The following is a 22,803-nucleotide window of genomic DNA, read 5'->3' on the forward strand; positions in this document are numbered from 1 at the left end:
TATATAGTTTTAAATGTATTTGTAATAATGACAATTACAACAATACTAAATGAACACTTTTCTTTTACCTTAATATAATACATCAATAAAATCAATTTAGGCTCAAATAAATAATGAAACATGTTCAATTTGGTGTAAATAATGCAAAAACAAAGTGTTGGAGAAGAAAGTAAAAGGGCAATATGTGCCATGTAAAAAAGCTAACGTTTAAGTTCCTTGCTCAGAACATGAGAACATATGAAAGCTGGTGGTTCCTTTTAACATGAGTCTTCAATATTCCCAGCTAAGAACTTTTAGGTTGTAGTTATTATAGGACTATTTCTCTCTATACCATTTGTATTTCATATACCTTTGACTATTGGATGTTCTTATAGGCACTTTAGTATTGCCAGTGTAACAGTATAGCTTCTGTCCCTCTCCTCGCCCCTACCTGGGCTCGAACCATGAACACATCGACAACAGCCACCCTCGAAGCATCGTTACCCATCGCTCCACAAAAGCCACGGTCCCTTGCAGAGCAAGGGGAACAACTACTCCAAGTCTCAGAGCGAGTGACGTTTGAAACGCTATTAGCGCACACCCCGCTAACTAGCTAGCCATTTCACATCGGTTACACCAGCCTAATCTCGGGAGTTGATAGGCTTGAAGTCATAAACAGCTCAATGCTTGAAGCATTGCGACGAGCTTCTGGCAAACGCACAAGTTCTGTTTGAATGAATGCTTACGAGCCTGCTGCTGCCTACCATCGCTCAGTCAGACTGCTCTATCAAATCATTGACTTAATTATAACGTAACACAAAGAAATACAAGCCTTTGGTCATTAATATGGTTGAATCCGGAAACTATCATTTTGAAAACAAAACGTTTATTCTTTCAGTGAAATACGGAACCGTTCCGTATTTTATCTAACGGGTGGCATCCCTAAGTCTAAATATTGCTGTTACCTCGCACAGCCTTCAATGTTATGTCATAATTATGTACAATTCTGGCAAATTGATGGTCTTTGTTAGGAATAAATGGACTTCACACAGTTCGCAACGAGCCAGGCGGCCCAAACTGCTGTATATACCCTGACTGCTTGCATGGAACGCAAGAGAAGTGACACAATTTCCCTAATTATAAGAAATTCATGTTAGCAGGCAACATTAACTAAATATGCAGGTTTAAAAATATATACTTGTGTATTGATTTTAAGGGAAGACTATCCCATATAGAACTCACTGTCCAATATAGCTATGCCCTTATTTCTGGTCCTCTGAGTTTTTCTTCAGGAATTCCAGCGCCTTGCGATAGACAGAGCTTCGATGTCTTTCACACATCCATGTAAAGCGTTAGCACAGCTAAGTAGGTGGGTGTGAAACGTACATCCAACTCATGAAGCCTCTTCCCTGTTGTGGAAAAATACCCCTTTTATCCGCCAGCTCCGTGGTCCTATCGGGAAAGGAGGATAGCTTGCAGCCCTTCCAAGTCACCCCGCTCTTCTCCTGATACATTCCCTTCGCAGCGATGATACACTATGCAGAAATCGGGATTTTTCAATTTCCGGGTTACAAAAATGAATAGTAAGCTTTAATTTCAGTTTGTGACCAAGCAAGTAGTGTAGACTATCAGTGTACCATCTAAACCGCTTTGAAAGGGCTTTTGCATAACCAAAAATACTGTATTTGAAGCTTGTGTATAAAACCGAAAGTAAAAGACTGCAAAAACTGGAACTTAAGAAGAGGAAGCATAAAAATATAACAGATCTACTGCTTCTTAGACTTGCTTTCAATGAGAATGACGGCTCTCACACATTTCTATGTGAATTTGGTCAGGTCGTCCCAAAAGTTACATATTGCAGCTTTTACGTGTAACTATTAGAAATCTGAGAATAATAATAATCTCCAGCTCAGGCCTCCAGCTATGCATTTGGTTTGCTAAGTGGCTAGAGTTCAAGATCATCATCTTGGTTAGAGCAGAGACATTCAACCCCCTCCTGGATCAAGATCCCTTTGGCCTACATTATCATTTTTTATTTTTTTTAAATAGTAGCCCTTGTGTGCACATTCAGTAATACGGGGTGGCAGGTAGCCTAGTGGTTAGAGCGAAAGGTTGCTAGATTGAAACCCTGAGCTGACAAGGTAAAAATCTGTCGTTCTGCCCCCTGAACAAGGCTGTTCCCCAGTAGGCTGTCATTGTAAATAAGAATTTGTTCTGAACCTCTCTAGGGGGTGTGGGACGCTACCGTCCCACCTGGCCAATATCCAGTGAAATTGCAGAGCGGCAAATTCAAAAACAGAAATACTCATAAAATTCATTAAACATACAAGTGTTATACATCGGTTTAAAGATTAACTTCTTGTTATTCCAACCACGGTGTCAGATTTCAAAAAGGCTTTACGGTGAAAGCAAACCATGCGATTATCTGAGATCAGCGCCCAGCAGACAAATCATTACAAACAGTAACCAGCCAAGTAGAGGAGTAACAAAAGTCAGAAATGATCTTCATATGGTTACACTCGCAAGCCTCCCAGTTACCCAATAAATGTTTGTTTTGTTCGATAAAGTCCCTCTTTATATCCAAAAATCTCAGATTTGTTAGCGCGTTTTGTTCAGTAATCCACTGTCTCAAACAACATCCGGTGAAACTGCAGAGCGTGAAACTTAACAAAACAGAAATTCTCATAATAAACATACATAAAAGATACAAATGTTATACACCAGCTTAAAGAAACTTCTTGTTATTCCAACCACGGTGTCAGATTTCAAAAAGGCTTTACGGCGAAAGCAAACCATGCGATTATCTGAGATCAGCGCCCAGCAGACAAATAATTACAAACAGTAACCAGCCAAGTAGAGGAGTAACAAAAGTCAGAAATAGCGATAAAATGAATCACTTACCTTTGATCTTCATATGGTTGCACTCCCAAGACTCCATGTTACACAATAAATGTTCGATAAAGTCCCTCTATATATTCAAAAACCTCAGTTTTGTTGGTGCGTTTTGTTCAGTAATCCATTGGAACAAAGCGCGGTCACAACAGACAGACGACAAATCAAAAAAGTACCATAGAAGTTCGTAGAAACATGTCAAACGATGTTTATAATCAATCCTCAGGTTGTTTTTGTCATAAATAATCGATCATATTTCAACCGGACAATAGCTTGGTCAATAGAAAAGGAAAATCAAGAAAGGCACGCTCCCGGTGATGCGCAGGACTCATGTCTGGAAATTTCCACTGTCCTCTCATTGAAAGTGGTGTTTCTCCCTCATTTTTCAGAGTAAAAGCCTGAAACAATGCCTAAAGACTGGCCACATGTAGTGGAAGCCATAGGGATTGTGAACTAGGTCATAAGTCTTTGTATGGTGGATAGGCTTTCAATGGAAAAGCGGGCATTTCAAAATAATAGCACTTCTTGGATGGATTTTCCTCAGGTTTTTGCCGGCCATATCAGTTCTGTTATACTCAGACATTATTTTAACAGTTTTGGAAACTTTAGTGTTTTCTATCCAAATCTACCAATTATATGCATATCCTAGCTTCTGGACCTGAGTAGCAGGCAGTTTACTTTGGGCACGCTTTTCATCCAACATTCTGAATGCTGCCCCCCTACCCTAGTGAGGTTAACTGACTTGCCTAGTTAAATAAATAAAAATGCTACAAACGGTTTGATAATCTGCATAACGCCCAATCCTAGTGTGTGCCACTGAAAGTTACCCAGCCTCCAGTTGAACGTGAGAACACAGCGACAGATCCTCTGCTATCTATGGTCTGTGAAATTTATGGCCAGATGTCTCAATCCTGAGGGATTCAAAGCCCTAATCTACCAACCAGTGGTTTTTATGTGGCTTGTTGAACCTTCTTTGGTGATGGGATTTCGTCTGGGATTTCGTCTGGGGAGTGGGCTATCTGGAGGTGCCAGTGCCTCAGAGCCGGGGGAGGGGGGGGGGGCAAGGGACAGAGACGTAAGGCTAGGCCTAATCTCACAGTTGCAGTCTGGCATTTGCTCAGGTATCTTGTTCCCAAGTTAGTTCCCACTTCTCTGAGCTATAGTAATATAGTCTACTGCACTGTTCTAAGCAAGCTCTACCTAAAATTGAACTACTCTCTCCATTCTGTTATTAAATGTACATCATGATTAGGCTTCAGTATTAACGTCTAGATGGATGGATACCCGGGCATCTGTGTACTTAATGGTCAGACCAATGTCTGCTAGGTAGTGCTGAATATAGAGCACATTGTGTGTCTTGGTGTGAGAGGCTGGATAGTTCAAAGCAGAGGAGCTCTCTCGCTCCTCGGCATAGAGTAGTGTCAGCTGTGATGGCCCATTGACATGTTAATTTCATGGTAATTTATTCTAATAGATAATCTGGGTTGATCACAGCAGCCCTTTTGCTCTGCTGACTTTGAGGTTTCTGAATAGGAGGATAGAGGCTCACACTTTCTCTCGTTCTCTTCCTCTGCCCCCCCCCCTGCTCTCTCTGTTCTCCTCTAGTCAATTCAAAGGGTTTTATTGGCATTGGGAAACATGTTTACAGTGCCAAAGCAAGTGAAATAGATTTTTTTTTTTAAATGTACAGTAAACATTACACTTCCAAAAGGAATAGACATTTCAAATGTCATATGGCTATTTATGGTCCCCCCCTTGTTGCCCCTCTTTCTACTCTCTTCCCTCTTGCTCTCTCCCCCTCTTCACAATCTCTTTCACCATCATAGCCTGGGGGCCTTGGCCCAGTAGTCCTACCCCCTGTTGGGTGAACTGGGGAGTTTCATCAAGAGGCTTTGGTGACGCCCATGCTGCATTTTTACCCCCCCTCCCTCATCAGGCTTTTGTTTGAATGATTCTGGATCTATATTGAGCAGTCAGATTTGAAGTGCTGTGTTTATTTTAGGTCATGTTGACTCCAGGGTATCTTTGTGAGATATCAGAAGGTAGAGATGGGTCTGTTTTTATTTATTTAGCCTCAGAGTGGCTGTGTTGAACAACTGAAAGGGGGGGGGGGGGGTACTCGGCTGCCTTTTGGAGAGAGGAGCGCCTTACATCGAATGGCTTGACGCATATAAAGAGTATCGCATCTCTCTACACAGCGCGGCCTGGGTAGGACAGAGGAGCTTCCACACTACAGTAACGGCATAATATACACACACACACACACACACACACACACACACACATCCTGTGAGGGAAAGAGAGCTGCACTCTGCAGTAGCAGCATAAAACAACATTATGTAGGTCAGAGACGCTGCAGTGCTCCACTTCTGTGTGTTTTTGTGCGCTTGCTCTCTACCAAGCTCTGTGTGCTCCCAGCCCAGAGACACTGACAGGATGGAACGCCACTGGCGGTCTACTGGGGCGGAAGGATGAGAGTGTTCTCCTTCTCGTCTCTAATTTTCTCTCTCGTTCTCTCGCCTCTCTCTCGTTCTCTCGCCCCCCCTCTCTCTCTCGTTCTCTCGCCCCCCCCTCTCTCTCGTTCTCTCGCCCCCCTCTCTCTCGTTCTCTCGCCCCCCCTCTCTCGTTCTCTCGCCCTCCCTCTCTCTCGTTCTCTCGCCCTCCCTCTCTCTCGTTCTCTCGCCCTCCCTCTCTCTCGTTCTCTCGCCCCCCCTCTCTCTCGTTCTCTCGCCCCCCCTCTCTCTCGTTCTCTCGCCCCCCCTCTCTCTCGTTCTCTCGCCCCCCCCTCTCTCTCGTTCTCTCGCCCCCCTCTCTCTCGTTCTCTCGCCCCCCCTCTCTCTCGTTCTCTCGCCCCCCCTCTCTCTCTCGTTCTCTCGCCCCCCCTCTCTCTCGTTCTCTCGCCCCCCTCTCTCTCGTTCTCTCGCCCCCCCTCTCTCTCGTTCTCTCGCCCCCCCTCTCTCTCGTTCTCTCGCCCCCCCTCTCTCTCGTTCTCTCGCCCCCCCTCTCTCTCGTTCTCTCGCGCCCCCCTCTCTCTCGTTCTCTCGCCCCCCCCTCTCTCGTTCTCTCGCCCCCCCCTCTCTCTCGTTCTCTCGCCCCCCCTCTCTCGTTCTCTCGCGCCCCCCCTCTCTCTCGTTCTCTCGCCACCCCCTCTCTCTCGTTCTCTCGCCCCCCCTCGTTCTCGTTCGCTCTCGCTCCCCCCTCGTTCTCTCTCCCGTTCTCTGTACCATTGTGTGTACTGTATTGCCTTTTAAATGTGTATTCGCAACACTTCACACTGATGCAGTGGAGTGCCGTTCTCTGTTAAAGTTTGGGTGGACGGTACAATGGCCCTCTACCACTGATCAGTGAGCCTGACTGACGGCTAGCCCCTTGGTCTCCTGCTCTCTGCCCTTTCTGTGGCAGGACAGTCGTCATGTGTGTCAACTATAGCCTCCACCCTCAGCCCTGTCTCTGTAATCTAGCCCATCTGCCAGCTAGGAGCCACTGCCTGTCCTTTGCATGCTCTGCGTTATGTACTATATGTTCAACCGTGGTGCTGAAAATAATGTGGCACATGTTCTAAACGTGTGACACGGTGCGCACCGCGTTCTAAACGTGTGACACGGTGCGCACCGCGTTCTAAACGTGTGACACGGTGCGCACCGCGTTCTAAACGTGTGACACGGTGCGCACCTCGTTCTAAACGGGTGACACGGTGCGCACCTCGTTCTAAACGGGTGACACGGTGCGCACCGCGTTCTAAACGGGTGACACGGTGCGCACCGCGTTCTAAACGGGTGACACGGTGCGCACCGCGTTCTAAACGGGTGACACGGTGCGCACCGCGTTCTAAACGGGTGACACGGTGCGCACCGCGTTCTAAACGGGTGACACGGTGCGCACCGCGTTCTATTTACATTCCATTTCTTGTCTTGGAATAGCGTTGCTGTACGAATTACGTTACTGGTCTCTCATTCAATTCTGTTTTTCTCCCCCCCCCCTCCTCTAGGATGCTGTTTTGTAACATTTTATACCAGAAAAGCTGCCCTGGAGGCCCAGAATGCATTGCACAACATAAAGACCTTAACTGGGGTGAGTAAGCAGGAAGTGTGTGTGTGTGTGTGTGTTAGGGGTAACCACATTTACTCGATTGGTCGGTCGATAGGCTCTTAGTCGACCAATATGTTTGTTTTTTGGAGCAGTGCCAAAAATGTAAAAAAAATGATGCCACGTGAGACACCTGTTTGATTCACGCCCGTCTCGGTGGACTAATCCATTGCGGAGGCCCGTCTCGGTGGACTAATCCATTGCGGAGGCCCGTCTCGGTGGACTAATCCATTGCGGAGGCCCGTCTCGGTGGACTAATCCATTGCGGAGGCCCGTCTCGGTGGACTAATCCATTGCGGAGGCCCGTCTCGGTGGACTAATCCATTGCGGAGGCCCGTCTCGGTGGACTAATCCATTGCGGAGGCCCGTCTCGGTGGACTAATCCATTGCGGAGGCCATGGGGATGGCTCACCAGTAGTATATTTTACTGTTAATTCGATTATATTATTCCAGTCTTTATCATTGTCATTGTAGGAGTGGACACATTGTTTGCAGCGCGCACAACCCAGGCTAAAAATATATATTGTTTTTTTCCCCCATTCCATGAGTTGTCAATTTTATTAATTGTCTTTTGTTTGGAGCACTCGTGTCAATCTTGAGTAAGGACATGCGCCTGATCACACAGGGAAGTAGGCCTAGGCTAGCTGGCCTGCACGCAAATGTTGGCCTATAAATGTGCCCATTCAGGTTTATGATACGTTTTCTGATTTGTCTTAACTCACCATCACTGGTGAGTTAATTCTCCAAAGTAATTATTTTTTTCCTTCGCCTCCAACATCAAGTAAACGAAGTCTGTTGTCACATCCATTGAGAATGATAATACACTGCTCAAAAAAATAAAGGGAACACTTAAACAACACAATGCAACTCCAAGTCAATCACACTTCTGTGAAATCAAACTGTCCACTTAGGAAGCAATGCATTCTGACAATAAATTTCACATGCTGTTGTGCAAATGGAATAGACAACAGGTGGAAATTATAGGCAATTAGCAAGACACCCCCAATAAAGGAGTGATTCTGCAGGTGGTAACCACAGACCACTTCTCAGTTCCTATGCTTCCTGGCTGATGTTTTGGTCACTTTTGAATGCTGGCGGTGCTTTCACTCTAGTGGTAGCATGAGACGGAGTCTACAACCCACACAAGTGGCTCAGGTAGTGCAGCTCATCCAGGATGGCACAACAATGCGAGCTGTGGCAAGAAGGTTTGCTGTGTCTGTCAGCGTAGTGTCCAGAGCATGGAGGCGCTACCAGGAGACAGGCCAGTACATCAGGAGACGTGGAGGAGGCCGTAGGAGGGCAACAACCCAGCAGCAGGACCGCTACCTCCGCCTTTGTGCAAGGAGGAGCAGGAGAAGCACTGCCAGAGCCCTGCAAAATGACCTCCAGCAGGCCACAAATGTGCATGTGTCTGCTCAAACGGTCAGAAACAGACTCCATGAGGGTGGTATGAGGGCCCGACGTCCACAGGTGGGGGATGTGCTTACAGCCCAACACCGTGCAGGACGTTTGGCATTTGCCAGAGAACACCAAGATTGGCAAATTCGCCACTGGCGCCCTGTGCTCTTCACAGATGAAAGCAGGTTCACACTGAGCACGTGACAGAGTCTGGAGATGCCGTGGAGAACGTTCTGCTGCCTGCAACATCCTCCAGCATGACCGGTTTGGCGGTGGGTCAGTCATGGTGTGGGGCAGCACTCCATGTGCTCGCCAGAGGTAGCCTGACTGCCATTAGGTACCGAGATGAGATCCTCAGACCCCTTGTGAGACCATATGCTGGTGCGGTTGGCCCTGGGTTCCTCCTAATGCAAGACAATGCTAGACCTCATGTGGCTGGAGTGTGTCGGCAGTTCCTGCAAGAGGAAGGCATTGATGCTATGGACTAGCCCGCCCGTTCCCCAGACCTGAATCCAATTGAGCACATCTGGGACATCATGTCTCGCTCCATCCACCAACGCCACGTTGCACCACAGACTGTCCAGGAGTTGGCGGATGCTTTAGTCCAGGTCTGGGAGGAGATCCCTCAGGAGACCAGCCGCCACCTCATCAGGAGCATGCCCAGGCGTTGTAGGGAGGTCATACAGGCACGTGGAGGCCACACACACTACTGAGCCTCATTTTGACTTGTTTTAAGGACATTACATCAAAGTTGGATCAGCCTGTTGTGTGGTTTTCCACTTTAATTTTGAGTGTGTCTCCAAATCCAGACCTCCATGGGTTGATAAATTGGATTTCCATTGATTATTTTTGTGTGATTTGTTGTCAGCACATTCAACTATGTAAAGAAAAAAGTATTTAATAAGATTATTTCGTTCATTCAGATCTAGGATGTGTTGTTTAAGTGTTCCCTTTATTTTTTTGAGCAGTCTAGTTCCTTAATGTAGCCTATTGGGAAAATCTTTCCAGCTCTGATCTGGTAGAAACCTCATATAATAGGCCTACCTGATTTATTTTGCAATTTTGATAGCTGGACCAAGTTAATAGTTGATACAATGTTTCAAGTTCCTTGCAGGCAGTCCATGCGTAGCCAATGGGATTTACAGGATATTTTTCCTTTATGATATTGTTTGTCTGCAAGGTTTTTATTTGTTGGTTTATGTAGGTTATTTATTTTTTTTTTACATATTTGCAATGGCAATAAGTTACATTTAGATAGTATTTTGATTAACCATGTGACATAGCTTTCGAGACAATGACTATAAATGAAATTTATAGTTCCACGAAAATGTGAATATTAAAAATCATAACTGGCATGCAGGTCAGTAGAAATGGTACGATTTACTTGGCACTCCAAATGGAGAAGGTTGCGGACCTCTGGTGCATTCTATTACCGACAACTTCAGGAGTGTAATGGCACAATAAACCAAAACCAATCGCAGCGGGAAGAAGGTTGGGAACAGGTTTTTCCCCCCTGCTGGTTAGGTTATTGATCTCTGGAAAATGGAGCACTGCTTCACGACAGGCATGCTTGCAGCTTTACAGCAAGGAAAATGGCTTGTCTCATATTTTTATTTTATTTAACCTTTTTTATTTAACTAGGCAAGTCAGTTAAGAACAAATTATTATTTACAATGACGGCCTAGGAACAGTGGGTTAACTAACATGTTCAGGGACAGAACAGATTTTTTTTTTTTACCCTGTCAGCTCGGGAATTCGCTCTAGCAACCTTTCGGTTACTGGCCCAGCGCTCTAACCACTAGGCTACCTGCCGTCCTAACCTAAACGGGTATAAAACATGACCCATATTACCGGAGGTCTTGCTTTTCTTTCTAGTGGGTTTCGCGCGCATCTTATAATTTTACAGACCATGTCACAGGCTGTTTTTAAACTAATCCCGGGTCGCTAATTATTGGTTTGATAACAAACAACATTCATTAATGTTACCTAGGTAGCTAACAACCTGCTTACTTGAAGAGTCGCTCTGGATAAGAGCGTCTGCTAAATGACAAAAAAAAAAAAAAAAAAGGGTGGTTTAGGCAAATTTGATTGGCCCATAAAGAAAGGGTAAGACTGCTAATCATTATGTGCTTGAAAATAGGTAGGTTTCATACAGGCCTAATGTAAGCCTGAACTATGTAATATAGGTAGGTTTCATATAGGCCTAATGTAAGCCTGAACTATGTAATATAGGTAGGTTTCATATAGGCCTAATGTAAGCCTGAACTATGTAATATAGGTAGGTTTCATATAGGCCTAATGTAAGCCTGAACTATGTAATATTTTGATTTCTGTTTGGGGCCTAACGTTATAAGAGTTGGGGGGAGAGTGAGTGATGGAGAGACATTCAGAAAACGTGAACATGCGTCCTGGGGACGGGACCAACATGATGCTAGCTGACTTTTTTTTTTTTTTTCACCTCGGTATTGCAATACTAATCAGTGATACTTGGCCTGGTATCGTATCATTTGTGGAATGGTATCGTGACAACACTAAATAACCACACAGCCGTGTCCAGATTGACCTAGCTCTCTGCAGTGATGACCACACAGCCGTGTCCAGATTGACCTAGCTCTCTGCAGTGATGACCACACTACCGTGTCCAGATTGACCTAGCTATCTGCAGTGATAACCACACTACCGTGTCCAGATTGACCTAGCTCTCTGCAGTGATGACCACACTACCGTGTCGATTGACCTAGCTCTCTGCAGTGATGACCACACTACCGTGTCCAGATTGACCTAGCTCTCTGCAGTGATGACCACACTACCGTGTCCAGATTGACCTAGCTCTCTGCAGTGATGACCACACTACCGTGTCCAGATTGACCTAGCTCTCTGCAGTGATGACCACACTACCGTGTCCAGATTGACCTAGCTCTCTGCAGTGATGACCACACTACCGTGTCCAGATTGACCTAGCTCTCTGCAGTGATGACCACACTACCGTGTCCAGATTGACCTAGCTCTCTGCAGTGATGACCACACTACCGTGTCCAGATTGACCTAGCTCTCTGCAGTGATAACCACACTACCGTGTCCAGATTGACCTAGCTCTCTGCAGTGATGACCACACTACCGTGTCCAGATTGACCTAGCTATCTGCAGCGATAACCACACTCCCGTGTCCAGATTGACCTAGCTCTCTGCAGTGATGACCACACTACCGTGTCCAGATTGACCTAGCTCTCTGCAGTGATAACCACACTACCGTGTCCAGATTGACCTAGCTCTCTGCAGTGATGACCACACTGCCGTGTCCAGATTGACCTCTCTCGCGCTCTCTCACTCACACACACGTGATTACAACACAGACCTATAGGTTATTTATTGTAATTAACGAAATCAGCCAAATGTCCATGATGTTGTTGGAATATTGTCCCAGCTCTACTCTGGCAGTTAAAGCATTTTCAAATGGTGTATTTTGGACAGCTGCTCCTTACCTCAGCCAGTCCTGCTGCTCCTGGCATTGACTGGAGTTCCATGGCGCCTCAGTGGAAAAGCTTGTGTTCCTGTCGGTCACCAGACCTGGGTTCAAATACTATTTAAAACTATTTCAAATAGTTGAGCTGTTCTTGAACTTGTTGCAATGGAACCAACCTGCAAAACCTGTCCTGACCACCCATTTTGGCACACCAGGCAGGCTAATGGAAATGCTCAGTTATTTGAAAGATTTCAAATAGTATTTGAATGCAGGTAGGCCTGCTTGTCGCACTGACTCTCTGTGCCTTCCTCTCCTTGGTGAGTGACGCCGGTCCTCATACTGAGAGGGCCATCTGTCAATTTATCTTAGTTCCCTTTCCTCTCGTAATTTAAAAAAAAAAATATTAAAATCCTAACCGCGTGACTGCCTCTTGTTTTTATCATGAGTGCTCAAGCGAGGGAGTAAAATTGTCATAAATACACAGCAAACACATTTTTAAACTTAAAGCCTAGATATATATCTCATGGTTCCCTTCTCTAGAAAAATAACACATTTCATACAGTCAGCCTAGCCTCCCTTGTGTGTTTTTGCTTTGATATTGAAAGCTTGCTCGAGTAAGATATCCAATCCATTTCCCATGACAAATAAACATAACTTGAAACCTTGCAACCTCACTCATATTTCTATTCCCCTTAGTTAAAATTTTACTCACTACGCTATATATTCCTTCAATTCCCTTTCCTGCTGTCTCTGGGCCAACATGGCAGGTGTAGATTGCTAATCCAAGAGGCTAACTCTTCAGATCCACTTCTCCCACAGCGTATTGGAGGATCTAATGGAACTGCCAAGGGAAATAAGTTGCAGGTGGAAATATGTAATTTGGAGACTGATTGGATTTTCTGCAAGCTTCTTGTTGGAAGGTTGAGCTATGGCGCTCATTTTTTGGCGAGTGTTAGCAATGCTAGTGGAAATGGGTGGTGTTTAGTTAGCGTTCCATTCACTTTAAATGCCAGTAAACATTTTTAGAAGCAGACCAGAGGAGACCAACAGTTGTGAAATGAATCCTGAACGGATGTTGACAGGAAGTAATCAATAACTGAAATCCCCCTGACTTGGTCTGCATCCCAAATGTAAACCATATTCCCTAGATGGCCCCGGTAAAAAGTTGCACACTTTATAGGGAATAGTGTGTCGCTCTGACCCAGCTGACGAAAGATGAAAGAAGTTGGATCTGAGGATTTGAGCCCCACTTCTAGCCAGTGGACATATCCACTTCCATAGCTGACTGGAGTGTTGGAGATGATGGGGTTTGAGAGGAGGAGAGCGAACAATGGAGACATAGTGGAAGAAAAGGATGAGGGAATAAACCGGCAAGAGGGCAACATGGGATTTTTCTAAATTCTCAGTCTCACCTTCCTTTCATCTGTACTGTTTGGGAAAGACTTGACAAACCTGTGAAAACAATATGACGGCATCAAGCTCATCGTTAGGCTGGCTTTCACCTGACCTGATCAGTTCTTTTCAAATTAGTTCCAGTGGAGAGGGAGGCTGGGATGAGACAGGTTTTTAAACAATTGAGAGCCAAGGAGGAATCATCAGCCAAGCAGCACCTGGTCTGTTGGTCGTGAGAACTAACGGTTGTTGGCGCGTGTGATTGTGGTGACAGGTGTGTTGATGGCACGATAAACATGTTTCTTCCGTGTTCTCCTCTTAGATGCATCATCCCATCCAGATGAAACCCGCCGACAGCGAGAAAACAAACGGTGAGTGACATCACCGCAGATACGCTGTGGCACTGGCTGAAGTTTGTAAGCAAAACATGGCTTCTGACCGGTTTAAATAGAGTGGGGCTGTGTCTCAAATAGAACCGTGTGTCTGAACCCTCCTACTCCTTATGTACTGCAGTACTTATGACCAGGGCCCGTAGGGAATTAATGGGTTTTTATTTGGGGGGGGCAACCTGAGAATAGAACACAGCTAGTGTCTACCATGAAATCCCAGAGGGGAAATTACAGGGGGGGGGGGCTTTTATTTGTATATATTTTTTAAATATGTATGTGTGTGTTGTACAATGACCGGTGTCTATGTTCAGTGTTTGTGCAGAGATGAACACAGTGCATTTTCAGTATAGTTAAATTATTATATCAACAATTGTTTTATATCTTCAGCGGTGGAAGACAGAAAACTCTTTATCGGAATGGTGACGAAGAAATACGGCGAGAACGAGGTTCGGCTGATGTTCTCTGCTTTCGGCCAGATAGAGGAATGCCGAATTCTCCGTGGGCCCGACGGTCTGAGCAGAGGTGGGTTGTGGGTAACGCCGTGTCACACTCCATGCTTCCTTTTATACCAAGTGGTCCTGTATTCAGTGAATGAGTTGGTAAGAGTGTGGGGATATTAACACCAGAGGTCTTGGGTTCAATTCCCGCAAAGGAATCATAATGCACGTAGTCAAAATATATGCATGTCAAATGTACTGCAAGTCGCTTTGGATACAAATCTGATTGGTTAGGTATAATGGTAGTGGCTTCCTCTTTAAATGCCCCCCCCGTACCACCAGGTCCGTACCCCCCCTCTGCGTGGGGGCTCTCACCACTGCCTGTAACAATAGTCCCGGCCGTCGCCATGGCAACCCCTAGCTGCTGGTGTTCTGGGCCGGGCTCAGCTGGCAGGCAGCACAGGACACACACACACACACACACACACACACACACACACACACACACACACACACACACACACAGAGTACTGCACCGCCCCCACTATGCTCCACAAAGGATGGGATTACTCCTGTCTGTCTGTGCCGCAGAAGACGCCATAAAAGCCAATGAGCTGAAAGCAGAGCTGAAAGCTGAACATGCAGAGCTCCAACTGTCACTGCACCCTGTGGCTAGATGTTAGCCATGTTGAGTGTCTGTCATTGTAGCATGTGACGTTGCCATGTTTTTAATTTTACACAGATCTATTAATTTACGTCATCCCTATCCATTGTTATCACATTCACCCTCTCACCACATCCACGTCGCCCCCATCCTCAGCTTCTCTTAATTGTGATATTATAATACGTCTGTTACTGTTACGTTACTGTGCCCATGTGATTGTTGTTGTGACTGTTGTCATTGTTGTTTCTTCCATGTACTAACCAGTGAGAGCAGTCCCTTCTGTCGGTGTGCTTGGAGTGCCGTTCATTCTGCTATGGTGTTACAATGTGTAATGTTTCATAACGACGTGTCCAAATACCTATTTTTTATTTTTTTGTGTGTGTCTGGTTTTGTTTCTTCTTTGTCCCTCCCTCCCCCTCTTGTTCCCTCTCCCTTCCCCCTTACAGGCTGTGCGTTTATCACATTTTCTACCAGGGCTCAGGCTGCGAATGCAATCAAATCCCTGCATCATTCTCAGACAATGGAGGTACTGTACCCCTCAGCACATATTTACCTTTTTTAAAATCTGTTTTAGAGGAAGCCTAATGAATCCATAATGTCCCACAAAATATTATTGATAATGTGACTTGTCAAGTTGCAAAGCACCATTCAATCTCTTAGATAAGTATTTACCGTTTTTTTTTACATAGTAGAACATTAGCCTCCCCTCTATCGAATAGGGCGTTTAACTGAAATAAATATAGGCTACCTTATTAGAGTATTTGTCCCACTAAATCTGTTAAACGGGGGCCGGTATTCCTGTTGAGTCAGTTCAGTGCTTAGGAACTGGAGCAGGAGTATTGTGATGGTCAACATGTCAGCGGATCCCTAATTAGGAACAACTCATTAAATCTAGCTCATCTCTGGGCCTCAGAGATTACAACGGCCCTGCTAATGGTGACACCCTTAGGGTTGCTGTGAAATTCTGGAACCCTTTAAAAAAAAATCCCATGTTTTCTAGCAATCACGGTTGAAGGGTTCCCTTTTGATTCTGCATATCCTCTGACTGGGATTTTTGGGGACTTTTACAACCCTAGTAGTCCCTTTACCGTCTGTTACCCCCTGGTGCTATGAGAGCTGTTACTAGTGTAGAAAGTCATATTCCCGATCAAGCCTGGTCCCCTCATCTGGCACTCTAACACAGATACCTTCCGCATGTCTACGTCTGGTCTCTCCAGTGATACGTCAATATCTGGCTTGTAATGTCTGTCTGTTACAGAGTGCTATCCTATGTATGCCTTTTGTTGTGACAATGTTTTATCTAGTTATGTCTTGACTTGGAAGTACACGTGTGTGTGTGTGTGTGTGTGTGTGTGTGTGTGTGTGTGTGTGTGTGTGTGTGTGTGTGTGTGTGTGTGTGTGTGTGTGTGTGTGTGAGAGAGCGAGAAGTCGACTCTCCTCAGCCTCAGTCCCTCTCGTCCAGCCCAATCGTCACTTTCAGCCTTACCCTTCAGTGTTACAAAGTGTAATTGTCTGTCTGTGAACATGATCCCTTCCTGGGTCTGTCTGTCTGTGAACATGATCCCTTCCTGGGTCTGTCTGTCTGTCTGAACATGATCCCTTCCTGGGTCTGTCTGAACATGATCCCTTCCTGGGTCTGTCTGAACATGATCCCTTCCTGGGTCTGTCTGTGAACATGATCCCTTCCTGGGTCTGTCTGTCTGTCTGTGAACATGATCCCTTCCTGGGTCTGTCTGTCTGTCTGTCTGTGAACATGATCCCTTCCTGGGTCTGTCTGTCTGTCTGTCTGTGAACATGATCCCTTCCTGGGGTCTGTCTGTCTGTCTGTGAACATGATCCCTTCCTGGGTTGTCTGTCTGTCTGTCTGTGAACATGATCCCTTCCTGGGTCTGTCTGTCTGTCTGTCTGTGAACATGATCCCTTCCTGGGTCTGTCTGTCTGTCTGTGAACATGATCCCTTCCTGGGTCTGTCTGTCTGTCTGTCTGTGAACATGATCCCTTCCTGGGTCTGTCTGTCTGTCTGTCTGTGAACATGATCCCTTCCTGGGTCTGTCTGTCTGTCTGTCTGTGAACATGATCCCTTCCTGGGTCTGTCTGTCTGTCTCTGAACATGATCCCTTCCTGGGTCTGTCTGTCTGTCTGTGAACATGATCCCTTCCTGGGTCTGTCTGTCTGTCTGTGAACATGATCCCTTCCTGGGTCTGTCTGTCTGTCTGTCTGTGAACATGATCCCTTCCTGGGTCTGTCTGTCTGTCTGTCTGTGAACATGATCCCTTCCTGGGTCTGTCTGTCTGTCTGTCTGTGAACATGATCCCTTCCTGGGTCTGTCTGTCTGTCTGTCTGTGAACATGATCCCTTCCTGGGTCTGTCTGTCTGTCTGTCTGTGAACATGATCCCTTCCTGGGTCTGTCTGTCTGTCTGTCTGTGAACATGATCCCTTCCTGGGTCTGTCTGTCTGTCTGTCTGTGAACATGATCCCTTCCTGGGTCTGTCTGTCTGTCTGTCTGTGAACATGATCCCTTCCTGGGTCTGTCTGTCTGTCTGTCTGTCTGTGAACATGATCCCTTCCTGGGTCGGTCTGTCTGTGAACATGATCCCTTCCTGGGTCGGTCTGTCTGTGAACATGATCCCTTCCTGGGTCGGTCTGTCTGTGAACATGATCCCTTCCTGGGTCGGTCTGTCTGTGAACATGATCCCTTCCTGGGTCGGTCTGTCTGTGAACATGATCCCTTCCTGGGTCGGTCTGTCTGTGAACATGATCCCTTCCTGGGTCGGTCTGTCTGTCTGTGAACATGATCCCTTCCTGGGTCTGTCTGTGGAATGTTGCCTGGCTTTGTCGTGCATGGCAGTGTGTTCCATCTCTGTTTACTATTTGAATGCAACACCGTGGCAAATTATTTAAATAAATATATTTCCAGATTACCACAGGACGTAGTCCATCCCCTACAATGGATTCCTGACAAATGGCCTTACAGATTTTTCCACTGTTATAGTGATGGTGTTTCTGGATGTGAATTTCACTGGGTGACATCTAACCCTCCCCTCCCTCCCACAGGGCTGCACTTCTCCCATGGTGTGTAAGTTTGCGGACACTCAGAGGGACAAGGAGCAGCGGCGCTTGCAGCAGCAGATGGCCCAACAGATGCAGCAGCTTAACAGCGCCTCCACCTGGGGAAATCTGGCAGGGTTGGGAGGCCTCACGCCACAGTACTTGGCCGTAAGTGCACCTTAATACCAGGTTTGGGGTCAATTCAGAAAGTAAACCGAATTCCAATTCCATATTTTTCCTCATTGAAAAGCATTGAGGAGAATTAGAATTTCATTGTACTTCCTGAATTGAAATGGAATTGATCCCAACCCTGCTTAACTTCTAGCGTCCCACCTGCGGGACACAGCCAGTGAAACATCAGGGCGGAAAATTCAAAAACAACAAAATGTCATAATTCAACTTTCTCAAACATATGATGATTTTACACCCTTTTAAAGATACACTTCTCGTTAATCTAACCACATTGTCCGATTTCAAAAAGTCTTTACAGCGAAAGCAAAACGTTAGGGGAGTACATAGACAAAAATAATCACACAGCCATTTTCCAAGCAAGGACATGTGTCAATAAAACCCAAAACACAGCGAAATGAAGCACTAACCTTTTGACGATCTTCATCAGATGACACTCCTAGGACATTATGTTACACAATACATGTATGTTTTATAAAGTTCATATTTATATCCAAAAACAGCATTTTACATTGGCGCGTGAAATTCAGAAAATGTGTTCCCACCAAAACGTCCGGTGAATGTGCACATCAATTTACAAAAATACTCATCATAAACGTTGAAAAAATACATAACAATTATTTTAAGAATTATAGATAGACTACCCCTTTATGCAACTGCTGTGTCAGATTTTAAAATAGCGTTACGGAGAAAGCAAATGTTTCAATATTCTGAGTACATGGCTCAGCCATCACGGCGAGCTATTCAGACACCCGCCAAATTCGGGGCAACCTAAACTCAGAATTACTATTAGAAATATTGTATTTTCTTTGCTGATCTTTGTCAGAATGCACTCCCAGGACTGCTACTTCCACAAGAAATGTTTTTGTTCCAAATAATCCATATTTATGTCCAAATACCTCTTTGTTTGTGCGTACAGAACTTATCCAAAGTCAAAATGTTCCATTACCGTACTTAGAAGCATGTCAAACGCTGTTTAAAAATCAATCTTTATGGTATTTGTAACATAAAATTGCGATAATATTCCAACCGGACAATAGCATATTCATTCAAGAAGAAAAAGGAGGGGCGCGCTCGCGGGACCGAGCATATCCAATCCCTTTGTTGCCAGGCAGACCACTCAGTAACTGAGCTCCTATACTCTGCCCAGTGGCAGGAAAATGCTCAAACCACTTTCTGAAAGCTTTAGACAGCCAATGGAAGCCTTAGGAAGTGCAACGTCACCCCACAGACACTGGAGCTTCGATAGAGAATCAAAAGAAAAACTATAATTCTCAGACTTTTCACTTCCTGCTTGGATTTTTCTCAGGTTTTTGCCTGCCATATGAGTTCTGTTGTACTCACAGACACCATTCAAACAGTTTTAAACTTCAGAGTGTTTTCTATCCAAATCTACTCATAATATGCATATTCTAGTTTCTGGGCCAGAATAGTAACCTGTTTTAAATTGGGTACGTTTTTCATCCGGCCGTGAAAATACTGCCCCCTAGCCCAGACAGGTTAATACTCCATAGTACACCACATTAACCTGGGTGGCCTCACACCACAATACCTGGCAGTAACTGTAAACCATCAATATACACACATTTTATCATTGTTGGAAAGCATGGCATTGAAGTAATGGACTCCTTCTCATGTTGTTTTTCCTCGGGTTCTTGTCATCTCTCCTAGCCTTTTTTTCTTAAACCGTTTTGAGGAGAGAGGACTCGAGGAATCACAAAGCCTGAACTAATTGAGAAAATGCACAAGTCTCTCCTTTGCTCTATTGTTCTAGAACTCTCTTTCGCTTTGTTTTACAGTTGCTCCAACAGGCGACGGCTACCAGTAACCAGAGTACTTTTGGTAACCAGAGTACTTTTGGTAACCAGAGTACTTTTGGTAACCAGAGTACTTTTGGTGGCATGCAGAGACTAGGAGGTGAGTCACTCACTGTCCCTGTTCATGTCCCCCCATAACTCTAACCCACTTGAAGAAACAGACAACTGTTTATGTAAACAACCTTCTGACTCAGCGCTTCACAACCACTGACATCACATTACCCTTGAATGAGATCATCGTTGGGAAGATTAATCAGAGTAGCTATTGTAGGAGACAAAAGTCTGCTGGGGACAAACTTAAAGGGTTGAATATCAAAAACCTTTGGAGTGCCTCAAGGCAGTGTGCTAGGGTCACTTGTTTTCCTGTTTATATGTCAATATGACATCTTGTTGTTGCCATCTCCTTCTGTAAGCCGATGATTCTGGTCTCCCATAAGGACAGCTGATGCAGCTCCATTTCCCCCTCCCGGGTGTCATTACAAATAGGAATCTGTTCTTAGTTATATTTATCGAGATATAACTGTTATCTCTCCTTCCCTGTTCCAGCCATGTTAGCTGATCATGACAATATTACTTACAATATGACGATGTTAATGATAAACTTCCTCCCTCTGTCTCCTCTTCCAGGTGTGAACCAGCTGCAGCTGCAGAACCTGGCCACATTAGCAGCTGCCGCCTCTGCAGCCCAAAACTCAGGCGGCTCCACCAACGCCCTGTCAGCCAACAGCGCTTTAGGTAATCTCTATAACTCAGGTAAATATGGTACACCACTTTCCTTTTACGTCCAGGTAATATAGTAGGCTGTTCAAACCCAGTTTCTCTCATTATTACTTTTGTGTCATTTTAAAAAGTCGCCAGCTACCAAAAGATTACAACTACAAGTGTCTCTTCGTCTTGCCTGGGTTCTATCCTATGCAGCCGTGGGCTGAGCTTTCTTCCAGCGGACGGTCGGGGGGGCAGTAACATAGTTATAAATAATTTGTACACATCGATCCCAAACAGATAGTATTTGACAAAAACAGAATCATTTCCGACCTTCATTACATTGGGATACGATCAGATATGCCTCTCTAGTTATGCGGGAGTACTTCAACTGATTTCCTCAAATATAATCACTTTAAGCTGATTTCCTGCTGATTTTTTATTTATTTTTTATTTTATTTTTCCTATGTCCAACAACAAAAATTACTATAAAATAAAACATGGCCGCCCAAATAAAATCACCAGGTTGCCTATTGAGGAGCCGTGCTACATGTCGTAGTTTATTTGCTTTTTGTTATCTTTAATTTATTTACGACTATGAGTTAATCAGTGGAGTTGATAGATTAGTTTGTGGAGTGAGTGAGTCTCGGTTCACCTAATTGTGATCTCCCCCAGCAGCCGGCCAGACAACAGGTTCCAGCGCGGGTGCAGCCATGAACACCCTGGCCTCTCTGGGCCTGACCCAGGGCCTTGGCGGGGGTCTGACGGGGGCCTCCATGGGCCTCAACAACCTCAATGCCCTCACTGGGGGGGTCAGCGGTGAGTATGCCCTCAGTGAGTACCGCACCAAAAAAAAAAAAAAAAGACTTTACTACCTTTTCTTCAACCCTTTTGTTTCTGTCTTTCAAATCATACCTTCATTCTGTTGATGTTCTTTAGGTATCTGGTTGGTTTCATGGACACAGTTCGCCTGGTCCTGGACTTAAAATAATGCTTTGGAGAATCTCCATAAATTGTCCAGGACCAGGCTAGTGACTGGGAACCTAACCACTCATCTGGTTGGTTTCATGGACGCATCGCCTGGTCCTGGACTTCAAAGAATGCTTTGGAGAATCTCCATAAATTGTCCAGGACTAGGCTAGTGTCTGGGAACCTAACCACTATAGTCCTCATTGAATCTCAAATGTATGACTACATGTATGGTAGGGCCCATACCGGTATTGCACAATAAAAAAAACATTTCCATGGAAAAAGTAGGGCCGTTCCTGTAGGTGTCGAAGCCTCTCTGGCTGTTGTATCCACTTGCTTGGATGTAATCTATATTTTTGAATTGTCAAATAAATTCTATGTTTCCGTCTACTGTGTTAGGTATGGCTGCTATGAACGGGGGCCTGGGGGCCTCGATGGCTAATGGCTCTGGAGCGAGCTCCATGGATGCCCTGACCCAGGCTTACTCAGGGATGCAGCAGTACACTGCTTCCGCCCTGCCTTCCCTCTACAGCCAGTCCCTGCTGCAGGGTGCAGCCGGCGGGAGCCAGAAGGAGGGTGGGTCTCGGGGCACACACCAATTACCAGTTTTGTTTTGATCCTGTGTGTCAACTAGTCTCTTGTCAGCCCATATGGTTGATTGAGGTTATTGGATATGATAACAAATAATATATTTTTTTTTACATTGTGGTCATTTAGCAGATGCTCTTATCCAGAGTACATACATTTTCATACTTCTTTCTCCTCTTTTGTTTTGCCACTCAAGGGAGTCCTTGAGTGGCAGATGGGCAGGCTTTGCACTTTTGGGACTATTCCATTGTGCCAGGCGAGCTCAATCAAGCACAGATTGAGTATTGGAAAGATTTTAAATACTGTTTTGAACCCAGGTCGTTCTGATGGTCACAGGTGTGCGTTGGTGTTTCTTGATCTGTCAAAATGATTCTTTCTTTTGACCTTAGTCTACCTTTCTCACATCTTTCTCTTTCCATCTCTTCCCACAGGTCCTGAGGGGGCTAACCTGTTCATCTATCACCTGCCCCAGGAGTTTGGAGACCAGGATGTCCTTCAGATGTTCATGCCTTTCGGAAACGTTGTCTCTGCCAAAGTCTTCATTGACAAACAGACCAATCTGAGCAAATGCTTCGGTACGTACGATCGTCTTCTACCCCTAAACATGAGCATAGTCGATGGCCATCGTAAAATAATTTGTTGCTCTAATTCTAAAATGCATAGATCAATGTTTTATTGCTTACCTAAGAGTTTAGTTTACCACAAACGTCTCTCTAATAAAACTTGCTTTTTGCACTGTTGGTTAAACTATAACTTTTAATGGCTGTTTACTAGTATTCTCCATTCCTC

The 22,803-nt window shown here is 45.2% G+C and overlaps 1 protein-coding gene across 15 annotated transcripts in view; it reads left to right on the top strand.

The window, feature by feature from the left end:
• Positions 1 to 22,803, top strand: part of LOC106561659 (CUGBP Elav-like family member 2) — a 57,607-nt gene that overhangs the window by 28,131 nt on the left and 6,673 nt on the right. For 5 of the 15 annotated variants that reach the window (XM_014125817.2, XM_045688484.1, XM_014125824.2 and 2 more), the window contains exons 3-12: positions 6,860 to 6,942; positions 13,533 to 13,581; positions 13,987 to 14,121; positions 15,147 to 15,226; positions 17,756 to 17,917; positions 19,738 to 19,855; positions 20,383 to 20,508; positions 21,133 to 21,291; positions 21,820 to 22,002; positions 22,446 to 22,589. In XM_014125817.2, the coding sequence (XP_013981292.1) occupies positions 6,860 to 6,942; positions 13,533 to 13,581; positions 13,987 to 14,121; positions 15,147 to 15,226; positions 17,756 to 17,917; positions 19,738 to 19,855; positions 20,383 to 20,508; positions 21,133 to 21,291; positions 21,820 to 22,002; positions 22,446 to 22,589 (1,239 nt within the window). The remainder of the gene's footprint in view (positions 1 to 6,859; positions 6,943 to 13,532; positions 13,582 to 13,986; positions 14,122 to 15,146; positions 15,227 to 17,755; positions 17,918 to 19,737; positions 19,856 to 20,382; positions 20,509 to 21,132; positions 21,292 to 21,819; positions 22,003 to 22,445; positions 22,590 to 22,803) is intronic. The other 10 variants (XM_014125819.2, XM_014125821.2, XM_014125818.2 and 7 more) reach the window with 10 other exon arrangements.

Source organism: Salmo salar, chromosome ssa10 (assembly GCF_905237065.1).
Source record: "Salmo salar chromosome ssa10, Ssal_v3.1, whole genome shotgun sequence".
Classification (NCBI taxonomy): Eukaryota; Metazoa; Chordata; class Actinopteri; order Salmoniformes; family Salmonidae; genus Salmo; species Salmo salar.